Source organism: Oncorhynchus keta, chromosome 12, assembly GCF_023373465.1.
Source record: "Oncorhynchus keta strain PuntledgeMale-10-30-2019 chromosome 12, Oket_V2, whole genome shotgun sequence".
Taxonomy (NCBI): Eukaryota; Metazoa; Chordata; class Actinopteri; order Salmoniformes; family Salmonidae; genus Oncorhynchus; species Oncorhynchus keta.
Window position 1 is genome coordinate 36,455,085 of NC_068432.1, and position 27,564 is coordinate 36,482,648.

General features: G+C 43.0%; 1 protein-coding gene across 2 annotated transcripts; it reads left to right on the forward strand.

The window, feature by feature from the left end:
* Positions 1-398: 398 nt before the first annotated feature.
* LOC118391434 (ran-binding protein 3-like) lies at positions 399-27,155 on the forward strand. Of its 2 annotated transcripts, none has more exons than XM_035782826.2 (14): positions 399-837; positions 6,675-6,736; positions 6,901-6,931; positions 7,046-7,117; positions 7,378-7,440; positions 8,429-8,494; positions 12,919-13,073; positions 14,872-14,969; positions 15,323-15,395; positions 18,765-18,846; positions 19,188-19,315; positions 19,503-19,623; positions 19,751-20,101; positions 26,195-27,155. In XM_035782826.2, the coding sequence occupies exons 1-14, from the start codon at positions 618-620 to the stop codon at positions 26,257-26,259; spliced, it is 1,587 nt and encodes a 528-aa protein (XP_035638719.1). In that variant the 5' UTR covers positions 399-617; the 3' UTR covers positions 26,260-27,155. The 2 variants fall into 2 exon arrangements, with proteins under 2 accessions (XP_035638719.1, XP_035638720.1); XM_035782827.2 differs by having other exon boundaries at positions 12,919-13,016.
* Positions 27,156-27,564: the final 409 nt, after the last annotated feature.

A 27,564-nucleotide genomic window follows, 5' to 3' on the forward strand; every position in this document is an offset into this window, starting at 1 on the left:
TGTTCTAGCACACTGTTTGTTCTAGCACACAACCATTGGAATTCCGCACTGGCAAATTGAGCATATGTTGTCAAAGGTTCATTTATGCCTATTTCTAATCTAGAGCATGGTAGAGACATCCAATTTATTTGCCTGGGCATATTACTTTCATGTCGTACCCATCATGGCAGAATCTATGTTTCTTTAGTATGTATTACCTACTTAATAGGTTACATCGTCTAAGCTATAGCGGGTAAATCTGTAAGATTGCTCAGAATAGAATTTATTTGTATTTTTGGGAAATGTGTTTAATGGCATAAGAGGAGAGTGAATTTAGCGCTACAAACTGATTGAGGGTGCTACCCTGGCTAAATCGCTCAAGCCTTACCACGCCCACATTTCACAAGCAGCCAGGAGCCATGCTCGGTAGTAAACACGGGATATGACTGTTCATTTACACACGCAGCAAAGGCTACGCGACAGACAACTGACTGGAGAGTGCCAAAATCAACAAATCAGGAGTATCAAGCTTTTGACACCAAAGGAGCAAATCACCACCTTTATCTGGATTCTTCTTTATTTTCTTGAGGTTGTGTTTATTTTACTACGGTAGTTTATCACATCTTCAGATCCGAAGAATGAGAGGGAATCTTTCCGCGAACGAAGATATTTCAGGGTATTATTCAATGATGCCTGTCTCGGACTTCCATGCAAAGCCTTCCTGTACGATGGAGCCCGCGGACAGTATGTGTGGAGCGGGAGGAGCTGTCACCGCCAGACCGCTGATGGGGCACATCTCTTCGTGGCAGCACTCTGGGGATGGAGGATGCGCGCAGGACGGAGCTGAGGAGTTAAACGGTATGGTTGTCATTGCGTCTCACTTTTTTAAAGTGACTTGAACAGATCTTGACTGCTAGATAATAATATGAATAGATTTGTAGACCTTAATATAATCAAGGTTTTGTTTTTATTTTTTGAGATTATGTTTTTAGTGCTAAAATGCCACACGTGATTAATATTCCCCATATATTCACATATATTTGGTTTCATGGGCATTTTAAAACACAGCAGCCTTACTAATCATAATTGAAATACTAAATGCACACGGAAGAGTCCTGTCTCTCTCCTGTTTTGAGGTTTATTTATTGCTTGATCTTAGTAGGCCCTACTGCAAACATGAAACTCATTCACAGAGAAATATTTGGAAAAATACACAATTGTTTACCGTAGCACATGTACATATCATTGCTCTTCTATGCTCTTTCAGTAGTGACATCAATATTTAGTCAAAACTCATAATGAACACACACACATACACATACATACATACATACATACATACATACATACATACATACATACATACATACATACATACATACACACATACACATACATACATACATACATACAAACATACACACTGTATCCTGATGCAATATCTCTAGGGTTCTTATCTTATTTAACTTCATAGAGCACACATGCACAGAAGCATGGATACAGTATCTGTGGGCTCTGGACAGGTTCTTAGCTCAGGCCTGTTGATTTTCTGGAAAACAATGCAGGAGGATGAACGTATGGTTCAGTAATTTACCTGATTTAAAATACAGTTAAAGCTTGGATCTTGGTACATTTACAATACAGTTATAGCTTGGATCTTGGTACATTTATAATACAGTTTTAGCTTGGATATTGGTCCATTTATAATATAGTTTTAGTTTGATCTTGGTACATTTATAATACAGTTTTAGCTTGGATCTTGGTATATTTATAATACAGTTTTAGTTTGATCTTGGTACATTTATAATACAGGTATAGCTTGGTACGTGTTGCTTTTGAACCAAGCCTGTAACCTTTTGCACATTCATGTCTAACCTATAGGGATGAGTTGACATTCTATGGCTGCAGGGTTGTCATCTGCAGCTCTGTGTCACCCTGGTGTAACACAGTGGGATGTGTCAGGAATCAGGGATGAAATGAGTGCATTGGAGAAGTACTGTATGTGTAAGACGTGATCACATCTCATCCCAGGGGGAGTGGTTATTATTTACCCCCCACTTGAGGTTATAGACTCCACTAATGAAAACGAGGACCAGGTCAGGCTAGCTAATTCCAGTTTTCTCCACCAAGCTACCAAACTAGCTAGCTCTGGTAATGGCCAATGACTAGGCTCTTTCTCATGTTCCAGCGTGAACACTGAGATATCCCCCCTCCCTCCTCCATACCCAAACTACAGTCCCCCTCCTTATAGTGTTATAGGCACCCACGGTCCCCTTTTAGATTTCCAATCACACGTCTGTTCATGTTTCAGACTGAAGTGACGAAACATACTAGATTATTATATTGCTAGGTGGAGAAGAAGAAAAAAAACATCTACAAGAGAAGCAGAGCAGTTAACCAGAAGTTCTGGATTTGAATGTTTTCCCGGGGGCCTTAACTAGAGTGATTTGGATGTATAGCTCTCAGTAAGTTCAGAAATACTGTCTCGTTACCAGTACTTTCAATGGTAACCATGTTTAGCCCTGCTGTTTTCTGTAGGGGAAATAATAAGCAGGCTGAGATAGTGTTTAAGGTCGAGTTAAGAGGCCATCGAGGTAACCAAATAATTAAAGATTAGCACAATAGCTCATCAATAAATTACAAATAATTCCTGATATTCCCAGGAAAATCAAATGCTCTTAGGACTTTCAATCCGGTAAGATCTTATTTTCTCCTACTTTCTCAGTAAAAGTCTGTTTTCGTCCAGAGCTGCAGAGCTAACAGAGATATGACAAGTGATTCATGAGGGTGTGACTGAGGCCTCAGTAAGTTAGATATGCCCATTCCCATAGTTGGAAGTTGTTGTAAGTAGCCCTGCATTCCTATGGTGGTGAAGCACCCCTTATAATAGCCTGTTAGAGGCCCAGTCTGGCTTATGGGCTCAGGAGTAAGACAGCATCTAGGGGGAGATGTATGTATGTATGTATGTATGTATGTATGTATGTATGTATGTATGTATGTATGTATGTATGTATGTATGTATGTATGTATGTATGTATGTATGTGTGTGTGTGTGTGTGTGTGTGTGTGTGTGTGTGTGTGTGTGTGTGTGTGTGTGTGTGTGTTTGCATGTGTTAGACCCTTTGCAGGAGGTCCTTGGCTGGAATCTGGGGCACCAGCAGAGTTAAGGTTTTCCTTGCAGCATTTCCTGTTCTACAGGAGGCCCCAAACGTTTTCCTAAAATGGTATCTGTGTTCATACAGTGTGAGGTCCCTATATATATATTAGGAAAGCCCTCTCTTTTATCAGAAAGAGTAAGTAGCCTTGCACAAGCCTTGGTACAAGGACACCCCCTGGACAGGACACTACTCTATCACAGGGCCTTACCCCCAATCTATCTCCTTAATGTTGAGTGCCAAGCAGAGACGCATCAGGTCCCAATTTTACAGCTTTGGTATGACTCAACCAGGGATCAAACTCCCAATCTCAGGGCAGACACTCTAACCACAAGTCAACTGAGTTGGTTCAGGAATAGACATCAAAGCTAGTTCCGCTTTTTTTCAATATTCCCCTCTAATCAAGGACTGATTTAAGACCTGGGACACTAGGTAGGTCCAATTAAGTATCAGGTAGAACAGAAAACCAGCAGGCTCCGGACTTCGTAGGGTAAGAGGGAAAATGCCTGGTGTATTGCACTTGTGGGTGACATTTATGTTCTGCTAGATTGAGCTATTGTTGTGTTGCTCTCGTTTGGAAGATCTGAGAACGGTTGCTGGAACCACTGAAACCCCACTTGGGCCCACAGCCAGCACGTGTGTGAATAGAGGCTGTCTTCATAACAATTGACTGTAGGTACGCTCAATTAGGGGGAAGACAGGGGGAGGCAAGGCAGCTTTATGAAGGGGACGGGGCTTGGTGGGGGCTTGGAGCAAAGCATTGTCCCCCCACGTGAGTGTTGTGTGGGCAGCTGCTGGTTGTGACATGGCGGAGTGATTTTTTTTCCTGGTCCTCTGCCCCTTTAACCCCGCCCAGCCCCGGAGTGACATTCTGATTGAGACCAGAGTAGCCTAGTTTGAGGCAGCTTTTAGGGGGAGTGCCCCCCGCACCAACCCACTCCTGCTCCTAACAGAGACAAGGAAATTTGAGAAAATGTGCGTGCGTGCATGTGTGTTTAATGGGCTCTCCTGTGCGTCTCTTTCTCAGGGCAGCGGTTTGTGGAGCACTGCCACTGCTGGCAGTGGTGTTTATGGCATATTCAGCGTATGCCAGAAGAGAAGCTCACTGCTTCTTTACAGGCCCGTTAAGTTACCACTAGCAGAGGACAGAGAGAACAAAACATACTTCAACAAACAGTTCAATCTCTCCTCTGTGCCTTCCAAAACCTGAAACTACAGGACATTAAACAATAATATTTTATTCAAAATCTGTACAGAAAACAGATTCCAGTATTACCATGGAAAAATGACATGATTCACTTTTAGAGTAGGCCTACTGTTTTTTTAGTACCTGCTGCTGAAAGGCTCTGTTGAGGTCTTCATACAATAAAGACTAGTTAGTTGTGCCTTCCTTATAAAGTCTGCAATAGAATGGTCTACCTGTGAGTATCAATTCTCTTTGAGAAGCCTCAGGAAATATTTATGATCCGCTCCTGCAATGAGCATGAACAGGGTGTGTGCATCTCTATTGATGTCAATCTTCATAGATCACCATTTAATGGTCCTCGTCTCTGAGTGATTGGGTCTTGCCTTAGTTTGCAGTGCTCCTCAGGTTTTTCTACCAGATACAAGCATGTTATGGTTTTTTCTCTTTAAGAAAATAAAAATGGATTAATGTATAGACAGACCTTGTCAGCAAGATTCCAAGGAATGCTCTTTTAAGCTCAAAGGAAGCTAGCTTAATTTATTTTTCATTTGATAAATGGCAAGCATGTCTGTTCATGAAACATGTTTATTTAGTACTCTCCTCTCTCACTTATGTAATGACCCTTTCAATCCGTGATGTGGAAAAAGAGCGTCTGTCATAAAGAGTTGCCTGCTCTCTGGCGCTAGTCTGACAGTGTGCATCATGTCAGGATTTTCTCATGACGTCTGTTACGTATGGCCCTCAGCCGAGGTCCGGGGTGTGTCTGACCTCTGGACACTCAGACCTATGGTAACTGAGACAGTCTGCCAAGACAGAAGATAGGATACGGGGGGATGAAAAGGAGAGAAGAGTAGGAAAGGTTAGTGGAGATTCGGGAAAGAAGAGTTGAGATGGAGGAGATGCAATGGGTTTAATTGTTACTGTATATTTGCATTGTCTGGGGTGACCAAACTCAACTGTGAGTAGTACGGTACCTGACCTGTGAATAAGTATTTTCCCACAGCAGCGATGGCATCACCTATGTGTCAGGGAGGGTACACAGTGCTCCTATTGACACTCAGCAAAAACACTCTACTTTATACACTGATGACCACCCACCCTTCTATGCTGTTACATTCAGAGTAATAGGCACTTGTCTCTGGCACCACTTGACTGTTGGAGTGTTGTGTAAACGAATTGCAATTCCATTTGTGGTACCCTGCTGTTTGTCTACAGTAGGTCATGTGACTGGAAGCCTTTAGAGTTGGACTGTAGAGTTAATAAGTAGAGCTTTCTCTGATTTCCCCAGGAGGTCACAGACAGGATTACTGTGGCTTGTGGTAGAAATAGCCTCCATTGACCCATTACTGTACTTTTTATCTGTCAAAGAAAGCTGAACAACTGCATAAATGCAAAAAGCAAACACGTTTCAATGTTAATCATCAGTATATAGGACACATATTAATAAGTTGCATCTGAACAGCCAGTTGTCTTTAGAATAGGCTGCTCACACCATAGACTTTGGTGAATTCCAAGTGATCATCTGTCACTAACTGTGAAGTGTGAATGCCATCTTTCTCCATGCCCATAGTGAACACAGTCACTGACTGACACAGCACTGGCAAATCTCCACATGTGAATTAGCACACCACAAGACATTAATAATTGACTCTAAGCTGAGTTGATCATATGAGGTCAGATCAGTGACAGAGTCCCTGTGTATTTATAGCCTCCATACAGGTCTGGACCAGTCTCAGTCAGTTTGACCCAGAGCCAAGCCTTGGCGTCTGGTGCATAGTTGGCTCACACCTCCACTGCTATCCCATCACTCAGCCCTGCCACGGTGGGCTTGTCCCCAGCGTCCAGGGCCTGTTGTCAGGCTGCGTGGTTACATAAGAGGCCTTGGGTGTCAAAGCCTCCGTTGATTAGAATAATACATTGGGGTGGGATGACGATGGACATCTCCAGTCAGAACTGTGGTCAGAACTGTGGGCGAGCCTAGAGATCTCACCGCTCTTTGGGTCCTTGTTTAGTTGGCTGTGTGTTTTGAGGGTTAATTGAGGAATAATAAATGTAGTAGGAAACTACTCTTAAATTCAGAACAGTGCTACTGTTGATTTTCCTAACTTTGCATTTTAGTGTCTTGGCAGAACAGTGTGTACCGACAGATCACAGTCTCAAGTCATTTCCCTGGTTACGTCTTTGTGGTTTCAGTGCCAAAATTAGGAAAAGTGTTTTCCTATTTGAATTTAAGTAAACACTTTTAAACTCAGTTACGGTTTAGCTAAGATTCACTCATGGATAATGACTCAGTCGCTGTATCAAACTTCAACAAGGATAATTCTCTAACGGGGCTATAATCTGTCTTTTCACAGAGAAAACGGTGCTTGCTCCACCGGTGTTCGTATTTCAGAAGTCTTTCACGCTATCCATGAAGGTAATCTGAATCATTTCCTGAAGGGTAACATGTTGACAGATGATGCACATGCATTATTAAAAAGCAGTTACTAATCAAAAGGATACATTCAGAAACATGTCATGGAAGAATATGTATCATTAGTTTGTATTTCTGAACTTTCTTTCTGAACTGATTTTCTACAGAGGAGAGCAGAGAGATGGGAGGAGGGATCAGGTCAGCATTATATCTGCTGCATGTCATAACGAGCAAACATTTTGATGAATCTCTGTTGCTTTCTATTGCATTGGCAGTAATGTATTTATGTGTACTTGGCTTGTTCTCCAATAGTTGTGGGAATCAGTCCAAACAAACGAGTCCGATCCTTCACATACCCTAATCCTAACAGCAGAATGAGGAAAGGTGAGTGTTCAGAAATATCAATTTGCAGAAATTGTTTGCCTACTCTATTAAAAAAATACATATATACATATACATATTATGGTATTATTACCACCAAACATAAACATTTGAGGATTGAATTACAATTCCTGTTCCTCAGTGTTACTCTCCTTTGATAAAGGCGATTTTTTTTGTACAATCTCTACTGACATTTCATCTACAGTATATACACAATGCTGCTGGTTAACATTACTTTTATTTTTTCTCTGCGTCTCTGACAGGCTCCTGTGACGGCAGTAGACGAGTGCGAACAAATTCCCACTCTTTTCCCCCACCGCCTCCAGGTAAACAACCGCACCCCCCTACATAAGACTTGTCATCTCTCTAGTGTACTCTATTATCTCTATCCTTTCATCCATCCTTTCTAAGCTGTCCCCTAGGGCATTCAGCATACTGTCCCCTAGGGCATACAGCGCCCATGCAACTGAGTCTAGTTGCCTGATTCCTTGACTCGCCTGCAGATGATTGTAGCCTTAATAAAACTGGGATCTTACTGGGATAAAATACTGCATCTCCATATCTTTGAAATGAACCGAAGCAGTGACGTAGCCGCTGGAAGATGTTTGACGCTACAAATGGATATTTCAGTCGGCTAATGCAGTACTAGTAAAGGCCCAGTGCACTACTTTTGTGAGAAATAATAATAATGATTTTTCAGGGGTGCTGCAGCACCCTCAGCACCCCTACTTCCTGCAGTTAAGCATCATGATCAAACTCTCTTAAAGGGTTTCCTGTCTATATTCACTGCCAGTATTTCCTCTTGGTCCATACATTCCAGTCACACCATCCATGTAAAGGGTTATTTGGCTGTCCCCATAGAAGAACCCTTTGAAGAGCCATTTTTGGTTGCAGGTAGAACCCTTTCTACAGAGGGTTCTATTTGGAAACCAAAAAGGTTCTACCTGGAACCAAAAAGGGTTCTTCCTGGAACCAAAATTGCTTCTCCTATGGGGACAGCCAAAGGACCCTTTTAGAGAAAAAAAAATGTGTAGATTCTTCAATGCAGCCCCCAGTATCTCTTTCCCCTGATCCGTTTCAGTTTCACTCTGTCACTGCAGCCCTCACCTGCTCATCACAAATCACCAACATGACACACTATTGGCACCGCGGAACCCTCACTGCTCATTGTTGGCCAAGCATGTTGTATGTTGTCATGTGCCAAGTCTGGCGGTCACTTTGACATAATTGTGGAACACGTTTTAACTTTAATCATATATGATATGGCTGTCTGTGTGAACTCTTCTAATGGATCTCCTCTCCACTCTTTCCTAGTCTCAAGATCAAATCTCTTCATGCCTTCAAATCTATGCAACCGGGCCAACATGTCCCCAAACAGAGGCAAATATCCATTCTCTGGTCTTATGTTTACCTTTTGATGTGCTAAAATACCTCTAATTATCTAATCAAATGTCAAATCAAATCAAATGTATTTATATAGCCCTTCTTACATCAGCTGATATATCAAAGTGCTGTACAGAAACCCAGCCTAAACCCCCAAACAGCAAGCAATGCAGGTGTAGAAGCTAGGATGCAGGTGGCTAGGAAAAACTCCCTAGAAAGGCCACAACCTAGGAATGACCAAAACCAGGCTATGAGGGGTGCCAGTCCTCTTCTGGCTGTGCCGGGTGGAGATTATAACAGAACATGGCCAAGATATCTAAACAACTTACAAACCACACTTAAATCACTATTCTACATACTAATACATTCGGTGAGTATTCAGACCCCTTGACTTTTTCCTCATTTTGTTACGTCACAGCCTTATTCTAAAATCGATTCAACATTTTTACAAAAACTCATCAATCTACACACAATACCCCATAATGACAAAGCAAAACCAGGTTTAAGAAATGTTTGCTAAATTATTAAAAATAAAAAACAGAAATACCTTATTTACATACAGTTGAAGTCAAAAGTTTTCCCCAGTGGGTCAGAAGTTTACATACACTCAATTAGTATTTTGTAGCATTGCCTTTAAATTGTTTAACGTGGGTCAAACGTTTTGGGTAGCCTTCCACAAGCTTCCTACAATAAGTTGGGTGAATTTGGGCCCATTCCTCCTGACAGAGCTGGTGTAACTGAGTCAGGTTTGTAGGCCTCCTTGCTCGCACACGCTTTTTCAGTTCTGCCCACAAATGTTCTATAGGATCGAGGTCAGGGCTTTGTGATGGTCACTCCAATACCTTGACTTTGTTGTCCTTCAGCCATTTTTCCACAACTTTGGAAGTATGCTTGGGGTCATTGTCCATTTGGAAGACCCATCAACTTCCTGACTGATGTCTTAAGATGTTGCTTCAATATATCCCCATAATTTTCCTGCCTCATGATGCCATCTATTTTGTGAAGTGCACCAGTCCCTCCTGCAGCAAAGCACCCCCACAACATGATGCTGCCACCCCCGTGCTTCACGGTTGAGATGGTGTTCTTCGACTTGCAAGCCTCCCCCTTTTTCCTCCAAACATAACTATGGTCATTATGGCCAAACAGTTCTATTTTTGTTTCATCAGACCAAAGGACATTTCTCCAAAAAGTATGATCTTTGTCCCCATGTGCAGTTGCAAACCGTAATCTGGCTTTTTTATGGCGGTTTTGGAGCAGTGGCTTCTTCCTTGCTGAGCGGCTTTACAGGTTAGGTCGATATAGGACTCGTTTTACTGTGGATATAGATACTTTTGTACCTGTTTCCTCCAGCATTTTCACATGGTCCTTTGCTGTTGTTCTGGGATTGATTTGCACTTTTCGCACCAAAGTATGTTCATCTCTAGGAGACAGAACGTTTTTCCTTCCTGAGCGGTATGACGGCTTCGTGGTCCCATGGTGTTTATACTTGCATACTATTGTTTGTACAGATGAACGTGGTACCTTCAGGCGTTTGGAAATTGCTCCGAAGGATGAACCAGACTTGTGGAGGTCTACAATTATTTTTTGAGGTCTTGGCTGATTTCTTTTGATTTTTCTATGATGTCAAGCAAAGAGGCACTGAGTTTGAAGGTAGGCCTTGAAATACATCCACAGGTACACCTCCAATTGACTCAAATGATGTAAATTAGCCTATCAAAAGCTTCTAAAGCCATGACATAATTTTCTGGAATTTTCCAAGCTGTTTAAAGGCACAGTCAACTTAATGTATGTAAACGTTTGACTCTCTGGAATTGTGATACAGTGAATTATAAGTGAAATAATCTGTCTGTAAACAATTGTTGGAAAAATTACTTGTCATGCACAAAGTAGATGTCCTAACCGACTTGCCAAAACTATAGTTAATAAACAAGACATTTGTGGAGTGTATGAAAAACAAGTTTTAATGACTCCAACCTAAGTGTATGCAAACTTCCGACTTCTACTGTAAGTATTCAGACCTTTTGCTATGAGTCTCGAAATTGAGCTCAGGTGCATCCAGGTGCATCCTGTTTCCATTTATCATCCTTGAGATGTTTCTACAACTTGATTAGAGTCCACCTGTGGTAAATTAAATTGATTGGACAAGATTTGGAAAGTCACACACCTGTCTATAAGGTCCCACATGAGGTCGAAAGACTTGTCTGTAGAGCAACGAGACAGGATTGTGTCAAGACACATATATGCAGCATTGAAGGTCCCCATGACCACAGTGGCCTCCATCATTCTTAAATGGAAGAAGTTTGGAATCACCAAGACTCTTCCTAGAGCTGGCCGACCGGACAAACTGAGCAATCGGGGGAGAAGGGCCTTGGTCAGGGAGGTGACCAAGAATCGAATGGTCACTCTGAAAGAAAGCCAGAGTTCCTCTGTGGAGATGGGACTTGGGAGAACCTTCCAGAAGGACAACCATCTCTGCAGCACTCCACCAATCTGGCCTTTATGGTAAAGTGGCCAGACGGAAGCCACTCCTCAGTAAAAGGCACATGACAGCCTGGTTGGAGTTTATCAAAATGCACCTAAAGGACTCTCAGATCATGAGAAACAAAATGCTCTGGTCTGATGAAACCAAGATTGAACTATTTGGCCTGAATGCCAAACGTCAAGTCTGGAGGAAACCTGGCACCATCCCTATGGTGAAGCATGGTGGTGGTAGCATCATGCTGTGGGGATGTTTTTCAGAGGCAGGGACTGGGAGACTAGTCAGGATCGAGGGAAAGATGAACGGAGCAAAGTATAGAGAGGTCCTTGATGAAAACCTGCTTCAGAGCGCTCAGGACCATAGACTGGGGTGAAGGCTCACCTTCCAACAGGACAACAACGCTAAGCACACAGCCAAGACAACGCTGGAGTGGCTTCAGGACAAGTCTCTGAATGTCCTCAAGTGGCCCAGCCAGAACCCGGACTTGATCGAACATCTCTGGAGAGACCTGAAAATAGCTGTGCAGCAACACTCCCCATTCAACTTGACAGACCTTCAGAGGATCTGCAAAGAAAAAGTGGAGAAATTCCCAAAATATAGGTGTGCCAAGCTTGTAGCGCCATACCCAAGAAGACTCGAGGCTGTAAACGCTGCCAAAGGTGCTTCAACAAAGTACTGAGTAAAGGGTCTGAATACTTATGTAAATGTGATATTTCAGTTTATTTTTAATACATTTGCAAACATTTCTAAAAACCTGTTTTTGCCTTGTTATTATGCAGTATTGTGTGTAAATTGATGACTATTTAATCCACTTAAGAATCATTCTGTAACATAACACTGCGAGCAGGCCTTTCTAATCGACCTGGCCTGGGTATCTTGGAAGGATATCCCATCAGTAGAGGATGCCTGGTTGTTATTTAAAAGTGCTTTCCTCACCATCTTAAATAAGCATGCCCCTTTCAAAAAATGTTGAACTAAAAACAGATATAGCCCTTAGTTCACTCCAGACTTGACTGCCCTTGACCAGCACAAAAACATCCTGTGGTGTACTGCACTAGCTTTAAATAGTCCCTGCGACATGAATATTTTCAGGGAAGTCAGGAACCAATATACACAGTCAGTTTGGAAAGCAAAGGATAGCTTTTTCAAACAAGAATTTGCATCCTGCAGCACTAATTGCAAAAAGTTTTGGGACACTAAAGTCCATGGAGAATAAGAGCATCTCCTCCCAGATGCCCACTGCACTGAGGCTAGAAAACACTGTCACCACCGATAAATCCATGATAATCGAGAATTTCAATAAGCATTTCTCTACGGCTGGCCATGCTTTCCACCTGGCTACCCCAACCATGGCCAACAGCTCTGCACCCCCCAAGCCCAGCAACTGGCCCAAGCCCAGCAACTGGCCTAAGACCCCCCTCTTCTCCTTCACCCATATCCAGACAGCTGATGTTCTGATAGAGCTGCAAAATCTGGATCCCTGCAAATCAGTTGGGCTAGACAATCTGGACTCTCTCTTCCTAAAATGATCCGCCGTCATTGTTGCAACCCCTATAACCCCTCTTTCGTATCGTCTGAGCTTCCTAAAGATTGGAAAGTGGACGCGGTCATCCCCCTCTTCAAAGGGGGAGACATTCTAGACCCAAACTGTTACAGACCTATATCAAAAGCACTGCTTTGCTTTATCTTGGCCAGGTCGCAGTTGTAAATGAGAACTTGTTCTCAACTGGCCTACCTGGTTAAATAAAGGTGAAATTAAATAAATAAGAAAATGAGGAAACAGTCAAAGAGTCTGAATACTTTCCGAATGCTCAGTATAGTATATTTTTATTCATACCGGATCGTAAGACTGACTTTGAAGGACAGAATTTGATTTAAGTCTCTTTTTACTCCTCCTTCCTTCTCCTTCCCTCCTTTTCTATTCCTCTCATCTTCTGTGTAGTGACACCTCTGAACAGGGTCAGAAGGTCATTACTTCAGCCTGCACGTCTCCTCGCCCCTCAACCCTGGAACATCTCCTCACAGCCACACCTATCTGAGGTATTCTACAACTCTCTTCGCCCCCTCACACAGAGTGAAACGAGAATACTCTCTCAGGTAAAAAATTAAAAGAGAACTCTCTCAGGCCTTAAAAGTATTTCAATAATAAAATTATTATTAGTTGGGGTTGTGTCATTGCCTGAGGGACCCACATACTCTTCTCAGAGAAACCTATTCACTCACTGCCAGTTTATAAACCCAAACACCAAAACCGGTTTGAATCAGTTCTGTCTATTGGAAATTATTGTGCAATGTTTTTTTTGTTAAGCTCTCTGAATGCTTAAATCGCTTTCTCTCTACTCCCAAACTTGCCACATCAACACACTCAATTATATAATAGCTTATGGCTGCAAAATGTATTTTATTTTCTATTTACACAAGCATTGTGTTGAATTATTTGACTCAAGAAAGTACCAATCCAATGTACAGTCGTGGCCAAAAGTTTTGAGAATTTGCTACTTCAGTGTCTTTAGATATTTTTGTCAGATGTTACTATGGAATACTGAAGTATAATTACAAACATTTCATAAGTGTCAAAGGCTTTTATTGACAATTACATTAAGTTGATGCAAAGAGTCAATATTTGCAGTGTTGACCCTTTTTTTTCAAGACCTCTGAAATCCGCCCTGGCATGCTGTCAATTAACTTCTGGGCCACATCCTGACTGATGGCAGCCCATTCTTGCATAATCAATGCTTGGAGTTTGTCAGAATTTGTGGGGTTTTGTTTGTCCACCCGCCTCTTGAGGATTGACCACAAGTTCTCAATGGGATTAAGGTCTGGGGAGTTTCCTGGCCATGGACCCAAAATATGGAGGTGTTGTTCCCCGAGCCACTTAGTTATCACTTTTGCCTTATGGCAAGATGATCCATCATGCTGGAAAAGATATTGTTCGTCACCAAACTGTTGGTGGATGGTTGGGAGAAGTTGCTCTCGGAGGATGTGTTGGTACCATTCTTTATTCATGGCTGTGTTCTTAGGCAAAATTGTGAGTGAGCCCACTCCCTTGGCTGAGAAGCAACCCCACACATGAATGGTCTCAGGATGCTTTACTGTTGGCATGACACAGGACTGATGGTAGCGCTCACTTTGTCTTCTCCAGACAAGCTTTTTCCCGGATGCCCCAAACAATCGGAAAGGTAATTCATCAGAGAAAATCCTCCAAAAAGTCTTCGCCTCACTGTACGTGCAGATGCACTCACACCTGCCTGCTGCCATTCCTGAGCAAGCTTTGTACTGGTGGTGCCCCGATCCCGCAGCTGAATCAGCTTTAGGAGACGGTCCTGGCGCTTGCTGGACTTTCTTGGGCGCCCTGAAGCCTTCTTCACAACAATTGAACCGCTCTCCTTGAAGTTCTTGATGATCCGATAAATGGTTGATTTAGGTGCATTCTTACTGGCAGCAATAACCTTGCCTGTCAAGCCCTTTTTGTGCAAAGCAATGATGACGAAACGTGTTTCCTTGCAGGTAACCATGGTTAACAGAGGAAGAACAATGATTCCAAGCACCACCCTCCGTATGAAGCTTCCAGTCTGTTATTCAAACTCAATCAGCATGACAGAGTGATCTCCAGCCTTGACCTCATCAACACTCACACCTGTGTTAAGGAAATGCAGTGGAATTGTTTTTGGGGAGATTCAGTTCATTTACATGGCAAATTAATTGCAATTCATCCGATCACTCTTCATAACATTCTGGAGTATATGCAAATTGCCATCATACAAACTGAGGCAGCAGACTTTGTGAAAATTAATATTTGTGTAATTCTCAAAACTTGGGCCACGACTGTAAATTCAGAAAGGTAATCGGACTGTAAAATAATAATTTGCGTTGTTTTTTTGTCCCATTCCCACAGGTGAGCCATGATCCTTTAAATGATGTCTCCAGCATCTCAACAGACTGCTCCTCCACTGTTGGTCTATTACATCAAAAGAAACCCTGTCAAGTTCACAGGTACGCAGAGGACCTGGTTAATGTAACAGTAAAGATGCAGGGTGTCTAGTTGGGTCAAGTCTGTGCAATATTTCATTTTTACAGCCTCACAGCCACTTTAAACTGTGTATTTGACAGTTGACATACTAATGGAGGGCTACCCACTCCAGGTCAAGGCATGGATTAGTTAAACCAGGGGGTTCGGGTTACGTGTTAACTTTCAGTCCAGACCCAGGACTGGACAGCCTTGCTTCAATCCAGAGACCTTACAGAGTTTTCCTCTGTCAGAGCTATGTGGGGTCTAGGGGTTCAGTTCCCAGCAGTGATTCTAAACCTGCGGACCTCTCTGCTGACCTCTGGTTCACACTCCACAGATCGAAGCCAGACGGTACCACCTCAGACAGGGTCCAGTTTGTGTTTGGTGAAAACATGAGTGAAAGAGTCTTGGTGAGTTCAGCAAGCAGCACTGACATACACTACATGACCAAAAGTATGTGGGCACCTGCTAGTCGAACATCTCATTCCAAAATCATGAACATTAATATGGAGTTGGTCCCCCCTTTGCCGCTGTAACAGCCTCCACTCGTCTGGGAAGGCTTTCTACTAGATGTTGGAACATTGCTGCGGGGACTTGCTTCCATTCAGCCACAAGAGCATCAGTGAGGTCGGGCACTGACGTTGGCCGATTTGGCCTGGTTCGCAGTCGGCATTCCAATTCATCCCAAAGGTGTTCGATGGGGTTAAGGTCAGAGCTCTGTGCAAGCCAGTCAAGTTCTTCCACACCTCAATCGACAAACCATTTCTGTATGGACCTCGCTTTGTGCACGGGGGCATTGTCATGCTGAAACAGGAAAGGGTCTTACATTTACATTTAAGTCATTTAGCAGACGCTCTTATCCAGAGCGACTTACGAATTGGTGCATACACCTTATGACAACCAGTGGAACAGCCACTTGCATCTAAATCTTGTTGGGGGGAAGGGGGGTGAGAAGGATTACTTACCCTTACTTACCCTATCCTAGGTATTCCTTGAAGAGGTGGGGTTTCAGGTGTCTCCGGAAGGTGGTGATTGACTCCGCTGTCCTGGCGTCGTGAGGGAGTTTGTTCCACCATTGGGGGCCAGAGCAGCGAACAGTTTTGACTGGGCTGAGCGGGAACTGTACTTCCTCAGTGGTAGGGAGGCGAGCAGGCCAGAGGTGGATGAACGCAGTGCCCTTGTTTGGGTGTAGGGCCTGATCAGAGCCTGGAGGTACTGAGGTGCCGTTCCCTTCACAGCTCCGTGGCGAGCACCATGGTCTTGTAGCGGATGCGAGCTTCAACTGGAAGCCAGTGGAGAGAGCGGAGGAGCGGGGTGACGTGAGAGAACTTGGGAAGGTTGAACACCAGACGGGCTGCGGCGTTCTGGATGAGTTGTAGGGGTTTAATGGCACAGGCAGGGAGCCCAGCCAACAGCGAGTTGCAGTAATCAAGACGGGAGATGACAAGTGCCTGGATTAGGACCTGCGCCGCTTCCTGTGTGAGGCAGGGTCGTACTCTGCGGATGTTGTAGAGCATGAACCTACAGGAACGGGACACCGCCTTGATGTTAGTTGAGAACGTCAGGGTGTTGTCCAGGATCACGCCAAGGTTCTTAGCGCTCTGGGAGGAGGACACAATGGAGTTGTCAACCGTGATGGCGAGATCATGGAACGGGCAGTCCTTCCCGGGAGGAAGAGGAGCTCCGTCTTGCTGAGGTTCAGCTTGAGGTGGTGATCCGTCATCCACACTGATATGTCTGCCAGACATGCAGAGATGCGATTCGCCACCTGGTCATCAGAAGGGGGAAAGGAGAAGATTAATTGTGTGTCGTCTGCATAGCAATGATAGGAGAGACCATGTGAGGTTATGACAGAGCCAAGTGACTTGGTGTATAGCGAGAATAAGAGAGGGCCTAGAACAGAGCCCTGGGGACACCAGTGGTGAGAGCGCGTGGTGAGGAGACAGATTCTCGCCACGCCACCTGGTAGGAGCGACCTGTCAGGTAGGACGCAATCAAGCGTGGGCCGCGCCGGAGATGCCCAACTCGGAGAGGGTGGAGAGGAGGATCTGATGGTTCACAGTATCGAAGGCAGCCGATAGGTCTAGAAGGATGAGAGCAGAGGAGAGAGTTAGCTTTAGCAGTGCGGAGCGCCTCCGTGATACAGAGAAGAGCAGTCTCAGTTGAATGACTAGTCTTGAAACCTGACTGATTTGGATCAAGAAGGTCATTCTGAGAGAGATAGCGGTAGAGCTGGCCAAGGACGGCACGCTCAAGAGTTTTGGAGAGAAAGGAGAGAAGGGATACTGGTCTGTAGTTGTTGACATCGGAGGGATCGAGTGTAGGTTTTTTCAGAAGGGGTGCAACTCTCGCTCTCTTGAAGACGGGAGGGACGTAGCCAGCGGTCAGGGATGAGTTGATGAGCGAGGTGAGGTAAGGGAGAAGGTCTCCGGAAATGGTCTGGAGAAGAGAGGAGGGGATAGGGTCAAGCGGGCAGGTTGTTGGGCGGCCGGCCGTCACAAGACGCGAGATTTCATCTGGAGAGAGAGGGAGAAAGAGGTCAGAGCATAGGGTAGGGCAGTGTGAGCAGAACCAGCGGTGTCGTTTGACTTAGCAAACGAGGATCGGATGTCATCGACCTTCTTTTCAAAATGGTTGACGAAGTCATCTGCAGAGAGGGAGGAGGGAGGGGGGATTCAGGAGGGAGGAGAAGGTGGCAAAGAGCTTCCTAGGGTTAGAGGCAGATGCTTGGAATTTAGAATGGTAGAAAGTGGCTTTAGCAGCAGAGACAGAGGAGGAAAATGTAGAGAGGAGGGAGTGAAAGGATGCCAGGTCCGCAGGGAGGCGAGTTTTCCTCCATTTCCGCTCGGCTGCCCGGAGCCCTGTTCTTCCCCAAACTGTTGCCACAAAGTTAGTAGCACAGAATCGACTAGAATGTCATTGTATGCTGTAGCGTTAAGATTTCCCTTCACTGGAACTAAGAGGCCCGAACCATGAAAAACAGCTCCAGACCATTATTCCTCCTCCACCAAACTTTACAGTTGGCATTATGCATTGGGGCAGGTAGCGTTCTCCTGGCATCCGCCAAATCCAGATTCGTCCGTCTGACTGCCAGATGGTGAAGCGTGATTCATCACTCCAGAGAACGCGTTTCCACTGATCCAGAGTCCAATAGCGGTGAGCTTTACACCACTCCAGCAGACAGCTTGGCATTGCGCATGATCTTAGGCTGGTGTTCGGCCACTCGGCCATGGAAACCCATTTTATGAAGCTCCAGAAAAACAGTTCTTGTGCTGATGTTGCTTCCAGAGGCAGTTTGGAACTCTGTAGTGAGTGTTTCAACTGAGGACAGATGATTTTTATGCACTTCAGCACTCGGTGTTCCTGTTCTGTGAACATTTAGGCCAATAGACATTTCCATGTCATAATAACAGCACATACAGTGGACCGGGGCAGCTCTAGCAGGGCAGAAATTTGATGAACTGACTTGTTGGAATCCTATGACACCATCCTATGATGGTGCCACGTTGAAAGTCTCTGAGCTCTTCAGTAAGGCCATTCTACTGCCATTGTTTGTCTATGGAGATTTCATGGCTGTGTGCTCGATTTAGGTGTGACTGAAATAGGCGAATCTACTAAGGGGTGTCCACATACTTTTGTATATATATTGTATTTATACAGTAGCAATTTGCATAGGATGACTATGAAATATATGATGTCATCACATTTGTATGAGTTTAACTGTGTTACCAAACACATCATATTTACAGAAATGCTCTCACTTTCTCACCCTCATATAGAGACCACAGAAATCCCCTAGCAGTGAAGATTCTGATTGCAGCTCTGATTCTGAGTCTTCCACCTCTGAGTCAAGTTATAAAGGTAAATCATTAAGCGGGTCATGGTGTTTTTACATGAGTACACAACTCTGGTCCTCGAGAGCCAGTACCTTAATGGCCACAGTGTCTGCTGATCCACCAAGACTGTGGTCCTAGGCTGCATTTATACAGGCAGCCCAATTCTGATCTTTTGCCCAATTATTGGGAAAAGAGATGACCTGATCAGTCAAAATACTAATTAGTAGAAATATATTAGAACTGGGCCGCCTGTGTAACCCTGCCATAGAGGACTAGAGTTGTGCACCTCTGTTCTAATAGCGATTGACTGCCTCTTAGTGGATGCCTTTCAGAACTGCAGCTGAAGTTCTGTCTGTTTGCTGATAGGTGCTGTGTGGAGCAGTCTGAGGGAGTCTGCTGCAGCTTACACAGCATCCTGTGGGAGGCAGCATGTGCTCAGGCTCAGGCGGGTTCAGCTGTTCACTGGGGAGGAGAAGGAAAGCAATGTGGTCCAGGTGAAGACCTATAGGACTGACTCATGCCAGATCTTGCAATGCCTGGTGCCTGACGGCACAGTCGATAACGTGGCATACAATTTCTGAGCAGGGGAATGTGACCATTATGTTGAAAGAGGAAGTGACCAATGCCTTCTGATGTTGCTAAAGACAGTGGTGTACCTTTTTCATTTTTTTCTTCTTTTAGCTGACCTGCAGACTGTTTGTCCTGGAAAAGGGAACTCCGTCATGGACTGAGCGAGGAAGAGGAGTCCTGCGACTCAATGATCTAGCATCAGGGACAAAAAGAGGGCTTCAGTCCAGGATAGGTGAGTTTACCATGAGGTAGTTTATCATTCCCATCACTCTGACCAACATCTGCACATCTTTCTGTGATTCTTAATGTTTCTCATCCTCAGTAAATCTCTTACACCTGTCGCCCTCTGATCAAAACAGTGATGAGGCACCAGGGCAGTCTCAAGGTTATCCTCAACACCAAGCTCTGGCCACACACACACCTACGTCGTCCTGCCCGCCGGAACCTCCAGGTGACTGGCACTGACGTGGAGACTCAGGCCGTTCGGGTGTTCCTCATTCAGGCCAGCGCCAAGGACGTGGCTCGCCTCTACGTGGCCATCCACCATCGGCTGGTAGGCCTACGGGCCAGTGCTGCTGAGAGGGAGGCAGAGGCTGCAGGGGGCAGGACCAGGGAGGGGCACTGCAACAGTGAGAATGAAGAGGAGGAGGAAGAGGAGAGACAACAGAAAGAAAGAGAAGGAAGGCTGCTCTTGACACGATTACGACCTGGTAAGAGTGAATAGCAACAGTGATAGGGATGTATTCTACAGTTGTCTGAGATTATCCCTTGCTCTTTCACCTACACACTTGTATGTCTACGACTAAGTCCAATGTTTAGCGCATCGTTTGTCCTGTGTAAAAAAACATGTTTGGAATTTTTGCTTAGTTTGAGTAAGGGAACACTCGTCCTCCAATAGATGTCTGGTGGGAAGTCACGTTACTAATCCCCAGTCCACATTCCATAGTCAGAGGGGTTGGGTTAAATGCGTAAGACACATTTCAGTTGAATACATTCATACATTCAGTTGGACAACTGACTAGATACCCACCTTCCCTTTTCCCTTTCCCAGGGGGAGCTGTTAGCAGGTGGTAGTCATAGACCTTCAATCTGCCACTGGCAAACCCCACCACATAAAAAACTGAGTAACAGATGGATCCCCATCATGGTGGATTACATCCCTAAAGGTCCCAGGCCTAAAAAGATTAGGTTATTTTTTTGTACCATTATGAAAAAGAGAAGAGAACACTAGATTAGTGGTTTTTAATTGATGTACCTTGAGGAACTCTCAGGTGTGCCGCAAAACTTTTCCCAATCGTGATCATTTTTTTGAACACTCACTTCTAAACGTGACCTGTTGAATGCACATGGAATTTTGACTTGGGATCACCAATGCTGCTCAGATAATACACGGAGCCAAAATATAAAGCAACATCAAATCAAATCAAATTGTATTTGTCACATACACATGGTTAGCAGATGTTAATGCGAGTGTAGCGAAATGCTTGTGCTTCTAGTTCCGACAATGCAGTAATAACCAACAAGTAATCTGACTAACAATTCCTAAACTACTGTCTTATACACAGTGTAAGGGGATAAAGAATATGTACATAAGGATATATGAATGGGTGATGGTACAGAGCAGCATAGGCAAGATACAGTAGATGGTATCGAGTACAGTATATACATATAAGATGAGTATGTAAACAAAGTGGCATAGTTAAAGTGGCTAGTGATACATGTATTACATAAGGATGCAGTCGATGATATAGAGTACAGTATATACGTATGCATATGAGATGAATAATGTAGGGTAAGTAACATTATATAAGGTAGCATTGTTTAAAGTGGCTAGTGATATATTTACATCATTCCCATCAATTCCCATTATTAAAGTGGCTGGAGTTGAGTCAGTGTCAGTGTGTTGGCAGCGGCCACTCAATGTTAGTGGTGGCTGTTTAACAGTCTGATAGCCTTGAGATAGAAGCTGTTTTTCAGTCTCTCGGTCCCAGCTTTGATGCACCTGTACTGACCTCGCCTTCTGGATGATAGCGGGGTGAACAGGCAGTGGCTCGAGTGGTTGATGTCCTTGATGATCTTTATGGCCTTCCTGTAACATCGGGTGGTGTAGGTGTCCTGGAGGGCAGGTAGTTTGCCCCCGGTGATGCGTTGTGCAGACCTCACTACCCTCTGGAGAGACTTACGGTTGAGGGCGGAGCAGTTGCCGTACCAGGCGGTGATACAGCCCGCCAGGATGCTCTCGATTGTGCATCTGTAGAAGTTTGTGAGTGCTTTTGGTGACAAGCCAAATTTCTTCAGCCTCCTGAGGTTGAAGAGGCGCTGCTGCGCCTTCTTCACGATGCTGTCTGTGTGAGTGGACCAATTCAGTTTGTCTGTGATGTGTATGCCGAGGAACTTAAAACTTGCTACCCTCTCCACTACTGTTCCATCGATGTGGATAGGGGGGTGTTCCCTCTGCTGTTTCCTGAAGTCCACAATCATCTCCTTAGTTTTGTTGACGTTGAGTGTGACACCACACTCCGAGGGCCCTCAACTCCTCCCTGTAGGCCGTCTCGTCGTTGTTGGTAATCAAGCCTACCACTGTTGTGTCGTCCGCAAACTTGATGATGGAGTTGGAGGCGTGCGTGGCCACGCAGTCGTGGGTGAACAGGGAGTACATGCCACCATTTCAGAGAATTTTACTGAGTTACAGTAACTTTATTTGTCACATGCGCCGAATACAACAAGTGTAGGGAGACCTTACCGTGAAATGCTTACTTACAAGCCCTTAACCAACAGTGCAGTTCAAGAAGATGGCTTGGGGGCAGTATTTTGACGTCTGGATGAGAATTGTGCCTAAAGTAAACTGCCTGTTCCTCAGGCCCAGAAGCTAGAATATGCATATTGGTAGATTTGGATAGAAAACACTCTAAAGTTTCCAAAACTGTTAAAATAATGTCTGTGAGTATAACAGAAATGATATGGCAGGCAAAAACCTGAGGAAAATCCATTCAGGAAGTGGGCTTTTTTTGATGTGGTTATTTTCAATTGAATGCCTATAGAGTATCTAAATGGTTAGGACCCAGATTGCAATTCCTATGGCTTCCACTAGATGTCAACAGTCTTTAGACATTGTTTCAGGCTTGTTTTCTGAAAAATGAAGAAGAATGAGACCCTTTTTGTCAGTGGACTGAGGAAGAATGCAGAGCTGGTTTGCGCTCTTGACCGATTGCGCACCCTTCGTTGTTTTTCCTTTCTATTGAATACACTATTGTCCTGTTGAAATATTATTGATTAATTATAAACATCGTTTGACATGTTTCGACAAACTTTACCAGTACTATTAGGATGTATTCGTCTGCATGTTTTGACTGCCTTGGAGCCAGTGGATAACTGAACATAACACGCCAACAAAACTGAGTTTTTGGGCTATAAAGAAGGACTTTATCGAACAAAGCAAACATATATTATGTAGCTGGGACACTTGTGACTACGACCATGTGAAGATCTTCAAAGGTAAGTGATCAATTTTATCGCTATTTCTGATCTTTGTAATTCCTTTACTTGGTTGTAAAATGTTTGTATGCTTTTGTAAGCAGGGCGCTGTCCTCAGATAATCACATGGTATGCTTTCGCCGTAAAGCCTTTTTGAAATCTTACAAAGCGGCTGGATTAACAAGAAGTTCATCTTTAAACCGATGTATAAGAGTTGTATTTTTTATGAAGGTTTATTATGACTATTTCTGTATTTTGAATTTGGCGCTCTGCAATTTCACCGGATGTTGTCGAGGTGGGTCGCTAGCGGAACGCCTGCGCCAGAAGGGTTAAGAAAATATTTACCAAATAAAGTAAAAAATAATAAAAAGTAACACAATAACAGGGCTATATACAGTGGGTATCGGGACTGAGTCAGTGTGTGGGGGTACAGGTTTGAGGTAATTTAAAGTGACTATGCATACACTACCGTTCAAAAGTTTGGGGTTACTTAGAAATGTCCTTGTTTTGAAAGAAAACTATTTTTTTGTCCATTCAAATAACATCAAATTGATTAGAAATACAGTGTAGACATTGTTAATGTTGTAAATGACTATTTTAGCTGGAAACGTCAGATTTTTTATGGAATATCTACACAGGCCCATTATCAGAAACTATTTTTTTTTATTTTTTTTATTTTGACCTTTATTTAACTAGGCAAGTCAGTTAAGAACAAATTCTTATTTTCAATGACGGCCTAGGAACAGTGGGTTAACTGCCTGTTCAGGGGCAGAACGACAGATTTGTAGCTTGCCAGCTCGGGGATTTGAACTTGCAACCTTTCAGCTGCTAGTCCAACACTCTAACCACTAGGCTACCCTGCCGCTATCACTCCTGTGTTCCAATGGCATGTTGTGTTAGCTAATCCAAGTTTATCATTTTAAAAGGCTAATTGATCGTTAGATAACCCTTTTGCAATTATGTTAGCACAGCTGAAAACTGTCGTTCTGATTAAAGAAGCAATAAAATGGGCCTTCTTTAGACTAGTTGCGTATCTGGAGCATCAGTATTTGTGGGTTCGATTACAGGCTCAAAATGGCCAGAAACAAAGCCCTTTCTTCTGAAACTCGTCAGTCTATTCTTGTTCTGAGAAATAAAGGCTATTCCATGTGAGAAATTGTCAAGAAATTGAAGATTTCGTACAACGCTGTCCACTACTCCCGTCACAGAACAGCGCAAACTAGCCCTAACCAGAATAGAAAGAGGAGTGGGAGGCCCCGGTGCACAACTGAGCAAGAGGACAAGTACATTAGAGTGTCTAGTTTGAGAAACAGACTGGCAGCTTCATTAAATAGTATCCTCAAAACACCCGTCTCAACGTCAACAGTGAAGAGGCGACTCCAGGATGCTGGCCATCTAGGCAGAGTTGCAAAGAAAAAGCCATACAATGGGGCAAAAAAAGTATTTAGTCAGCCACCAATTGTGCATGTTCTCCCACTTAAAAAAGATGAGAGGCCTGTAATTTTCATCATAGGTACACTTCAACTATGACGGACAAAATGAGAAAAAGAAATCCAGGAAATCACATTTTTTTAAATGAATTTATTCGCAAATTATGTTGCAAATTATGTTGTTGGAAAAACTATAGTTTTTCCAACGATTGTTTACAGACAGATTATTTCACTTATAATTCACTGTATCACAATTCCAGTGGGTCAGATGTTTACATACACTAAGTTGACTGTGCCTTTAAACAGCTTGGAAAATTCCAGAAAATTATGTAATGGCTTTAGAAGCTTCTGATAGGCTAATTGACATCATTTGAGTCAATTGGAGGTGTACCTGTGGATGTATTTCAAGGCCTACCTTCAAACTCAGTGCCTCTTTGCTTGACATCATAGAAAAATCAAAAGAAATCAGCCAAGACCTCAAAAAATAATTGTAGACCTCCACAAGTCTGGTTCATCCTTCAGAGCAATTTCCAAACGCCTGAAGGTACCACGTTCATCTGTACAAACAATAGTACACAAGTATAAACACCATGGGACCACGCAGCCATCATACCGCTCAGGAAGGAGACGCGTTCTGTCTCCTAGTGATGAACGTACTTTGGTGCGAAAAGTGAAAATCAATCCCAGAACAACAACAAAGGACCTTGTGAAGATGCTGGAGGAAACAGGTACAAAAGTATCTATATCCACAGTAAAACTAGTCCTATATTGACATAACCTGAAAGGCCACTCGGCAAGGAAGAAGCCACTGCTCCAAAACCGCCATAAAAAAGCCAGACTACGGTTTGCAACTGCACATGGAGACAAAGTTAGTACTTTTTGGAGAAATGTTCTCTGGTCTGATGAAACAAAAATAGAACTGTTTGGCCATAATGACCATCGTTATGTTTGGAGGGAAAAGGGGGAGGCTTGCAAGCCAAAGAACACCATCCCAACCGTGAAGCACGGAGGTGGTGGCATCATGTTGTGAGCGTGCTTTGCTGCAGGAGGGACTGGCTACCCGAAACGTTTGACTAAAGTTAAACAATTTAAAGGCAATGCTACCAAATACTAATTGAGTGTATGTAAACTTCTGACCCACTAGAAATGTGATGAAAGAAATAAAAGATGAAATAAATAATTGTACTATTATTCTGAACTTTCACATTCTTAAAATAAAGTGGTGATCCTAACTGACATAAAACAGGGATTTTTTTACTAGGATTAAATATCAGGAATTGTGAAACTGAGTTTAAATGTATTTGGCTAAGGTGTATGTAAACTTCCGACTTCAACTGTATATAAAAACATTGTCACAGGAAATAGATGATTTGCTGTATGGATCAAATGAGATGGAGGTCATTACCACTAAATAAATGAATATGGAAATTTTAGGTGTGCCGGAGGATATTTAATCCCATCAAGTTGTGGCACAGTTTTTAAAAAAGTTTGGGAACCACTGCACTAGAGATGAGAACTAGGTATTGCTGTTTATCTAAACAATTGTCCACTTGTTATTCCTTGCAACAACCTCTCCTTCAGCCTCCTTGAACTTGTATGTCAACAAGACACCTAAAGAAGCTAAAATTAGCCCCATATCAGCTAACCATGCATAAATCACATTTCAGTGGAGGACAACTTATTTCCTCTGGAACAAAACATGTGTTGTCCCTGTAGAAACTTAGTGGAGACCTACATGACATGAGAATTCATCCTGAACAACCTTTAACATGGCCATTTTGTCATTGTGCATTTACCATACAAAACGCTGTGCTGCAAAACATAAAGCTATTGTATATAAATATTACAATATTTTCACTTACACACGTTCCATAACATGTCTGTCTTTCTCCTTTGCAGTGGTTTGTGATTGGATACACAGTAAACCTAGTTTGGATTCTTGGTGTCATGACATCATATCCTGACCTGGACCATCTGAACAGAACTTTGGCTGTAATGGAACAGCGGGACAAAACATCAAGAGACAGCTTGCAAGTACTTACTGTCTATTGAGCTACCATGACTGCCTTCTTTTAACAACAACAAAAATATATGATCATTCTATTGCCGTACTTACTTTTGTACTTCACGTTATTGTGGCAGTGTGCAAGGGAGGGTAAATTTCCACATTATGACAGAGGGAATCTAGATGTAATGACTGATAAAAAACAATTGTATTTATTTTTGTTATTTTATTATGCATTTATAATGAATCCAACTGTTCATGCAAGTGCTATTTGTGGCTGAAGCACCCACATTAACCTTGTTTTAAATATATTTAGAATATTCCCAAAAGGTTTTGTTCTTCTGTATTTCTTTTATAAGCATTATGTTTTATATGTTGTAAGTGTTTTAAAAACACCTTATGATCAACGTACTGATTTTGAAACCATTTTTGTAGGTCTTTCACTACAAACAGAATATAATATGTAGCTATCTATTTCAACTGTGAGACAAACAAAATAGCTTTATTGTTAGCTGTTTCATTTATACAGTACATTACTGACATAAACAACAATCTCAAGGTTGTGGTACACTCACCTTTTCTACACAGTACTAAATGCATGCCTCTGCCTACCTCTGTAATTGCTACAAATGTGAGAAAACAATTAAATGTTTTTAATGGATTTTAAGTTCTATTACCTAGTGTATTGTCAAAAGCAATTAACTTAAAAGGGTAATCCTGCATAAAAGCAAACATGACTAGCATCTAGTTCATATTCTGATATGTATATATTATATTAATCTGCTTCTGGTAATATCACCATGTTATGTGAGCAGTTATGTCATCGTGATTGATAAAACTGATTTTCTGATACAACTTTTGAGTTTATCATAATTTTTAATGGTTGTTGTTGTTGAGCTGATGTTAAAGGTATCTTGTCCTCTAGTCTAGTAGGCCTGCTTTCATCTATCCAGTGTTTTCAGATCAGTGCAGGTGAAGGAGAGAAGACAAAGGTATCCCACTTTGGACAATGTTTGCCAAATGAATAGCTGCTGATTTTCCTTCATGAACACTGAAGGACTGGTAAGGTTCCATTCATATTGGCCTCGTATTTCTAGTGTTTTCAGGTGACAAAAGGAAAGGAGTCTAGGAAAGGAAGCTATTTAGACAACAATGCTCTGGTTCCACCGGTTTCCATTAAACAACACAGACACAAAGTCAGATCCCACAGCCACAAAGTCATAATTGCAACAACAACAAATATTTTTTTTTGTCTTAATTTTTG

What these genes read in the sequence shown, in the direction of transcription:
- LOC118391434 (XM_035782826.2), top strand. Translation starts at nt 618, where the DNA reads ATGAGAGGGAATCTTTCCGCGAACGAAGATATTTCAGGGTATTATTCA. An exon ending in GAGATGGGAGGAGGGATCAG is followed by an intron (nt 6,932 to 7,045) that starts GTCAGCATTATA and finishes GTTCTCCAATAG; the next exon opens with TTGTGGGAATCAGTCCAAAC. An exon ending in ACATGAGTGAAAGAGTCTTG is followed by an intron (nt 15,396 to 18,764) that starts GTGAGTTCAGCA and finishes ACCCTCATATAG; the next exon opens with AGACCACAGAAATCCCCTAG.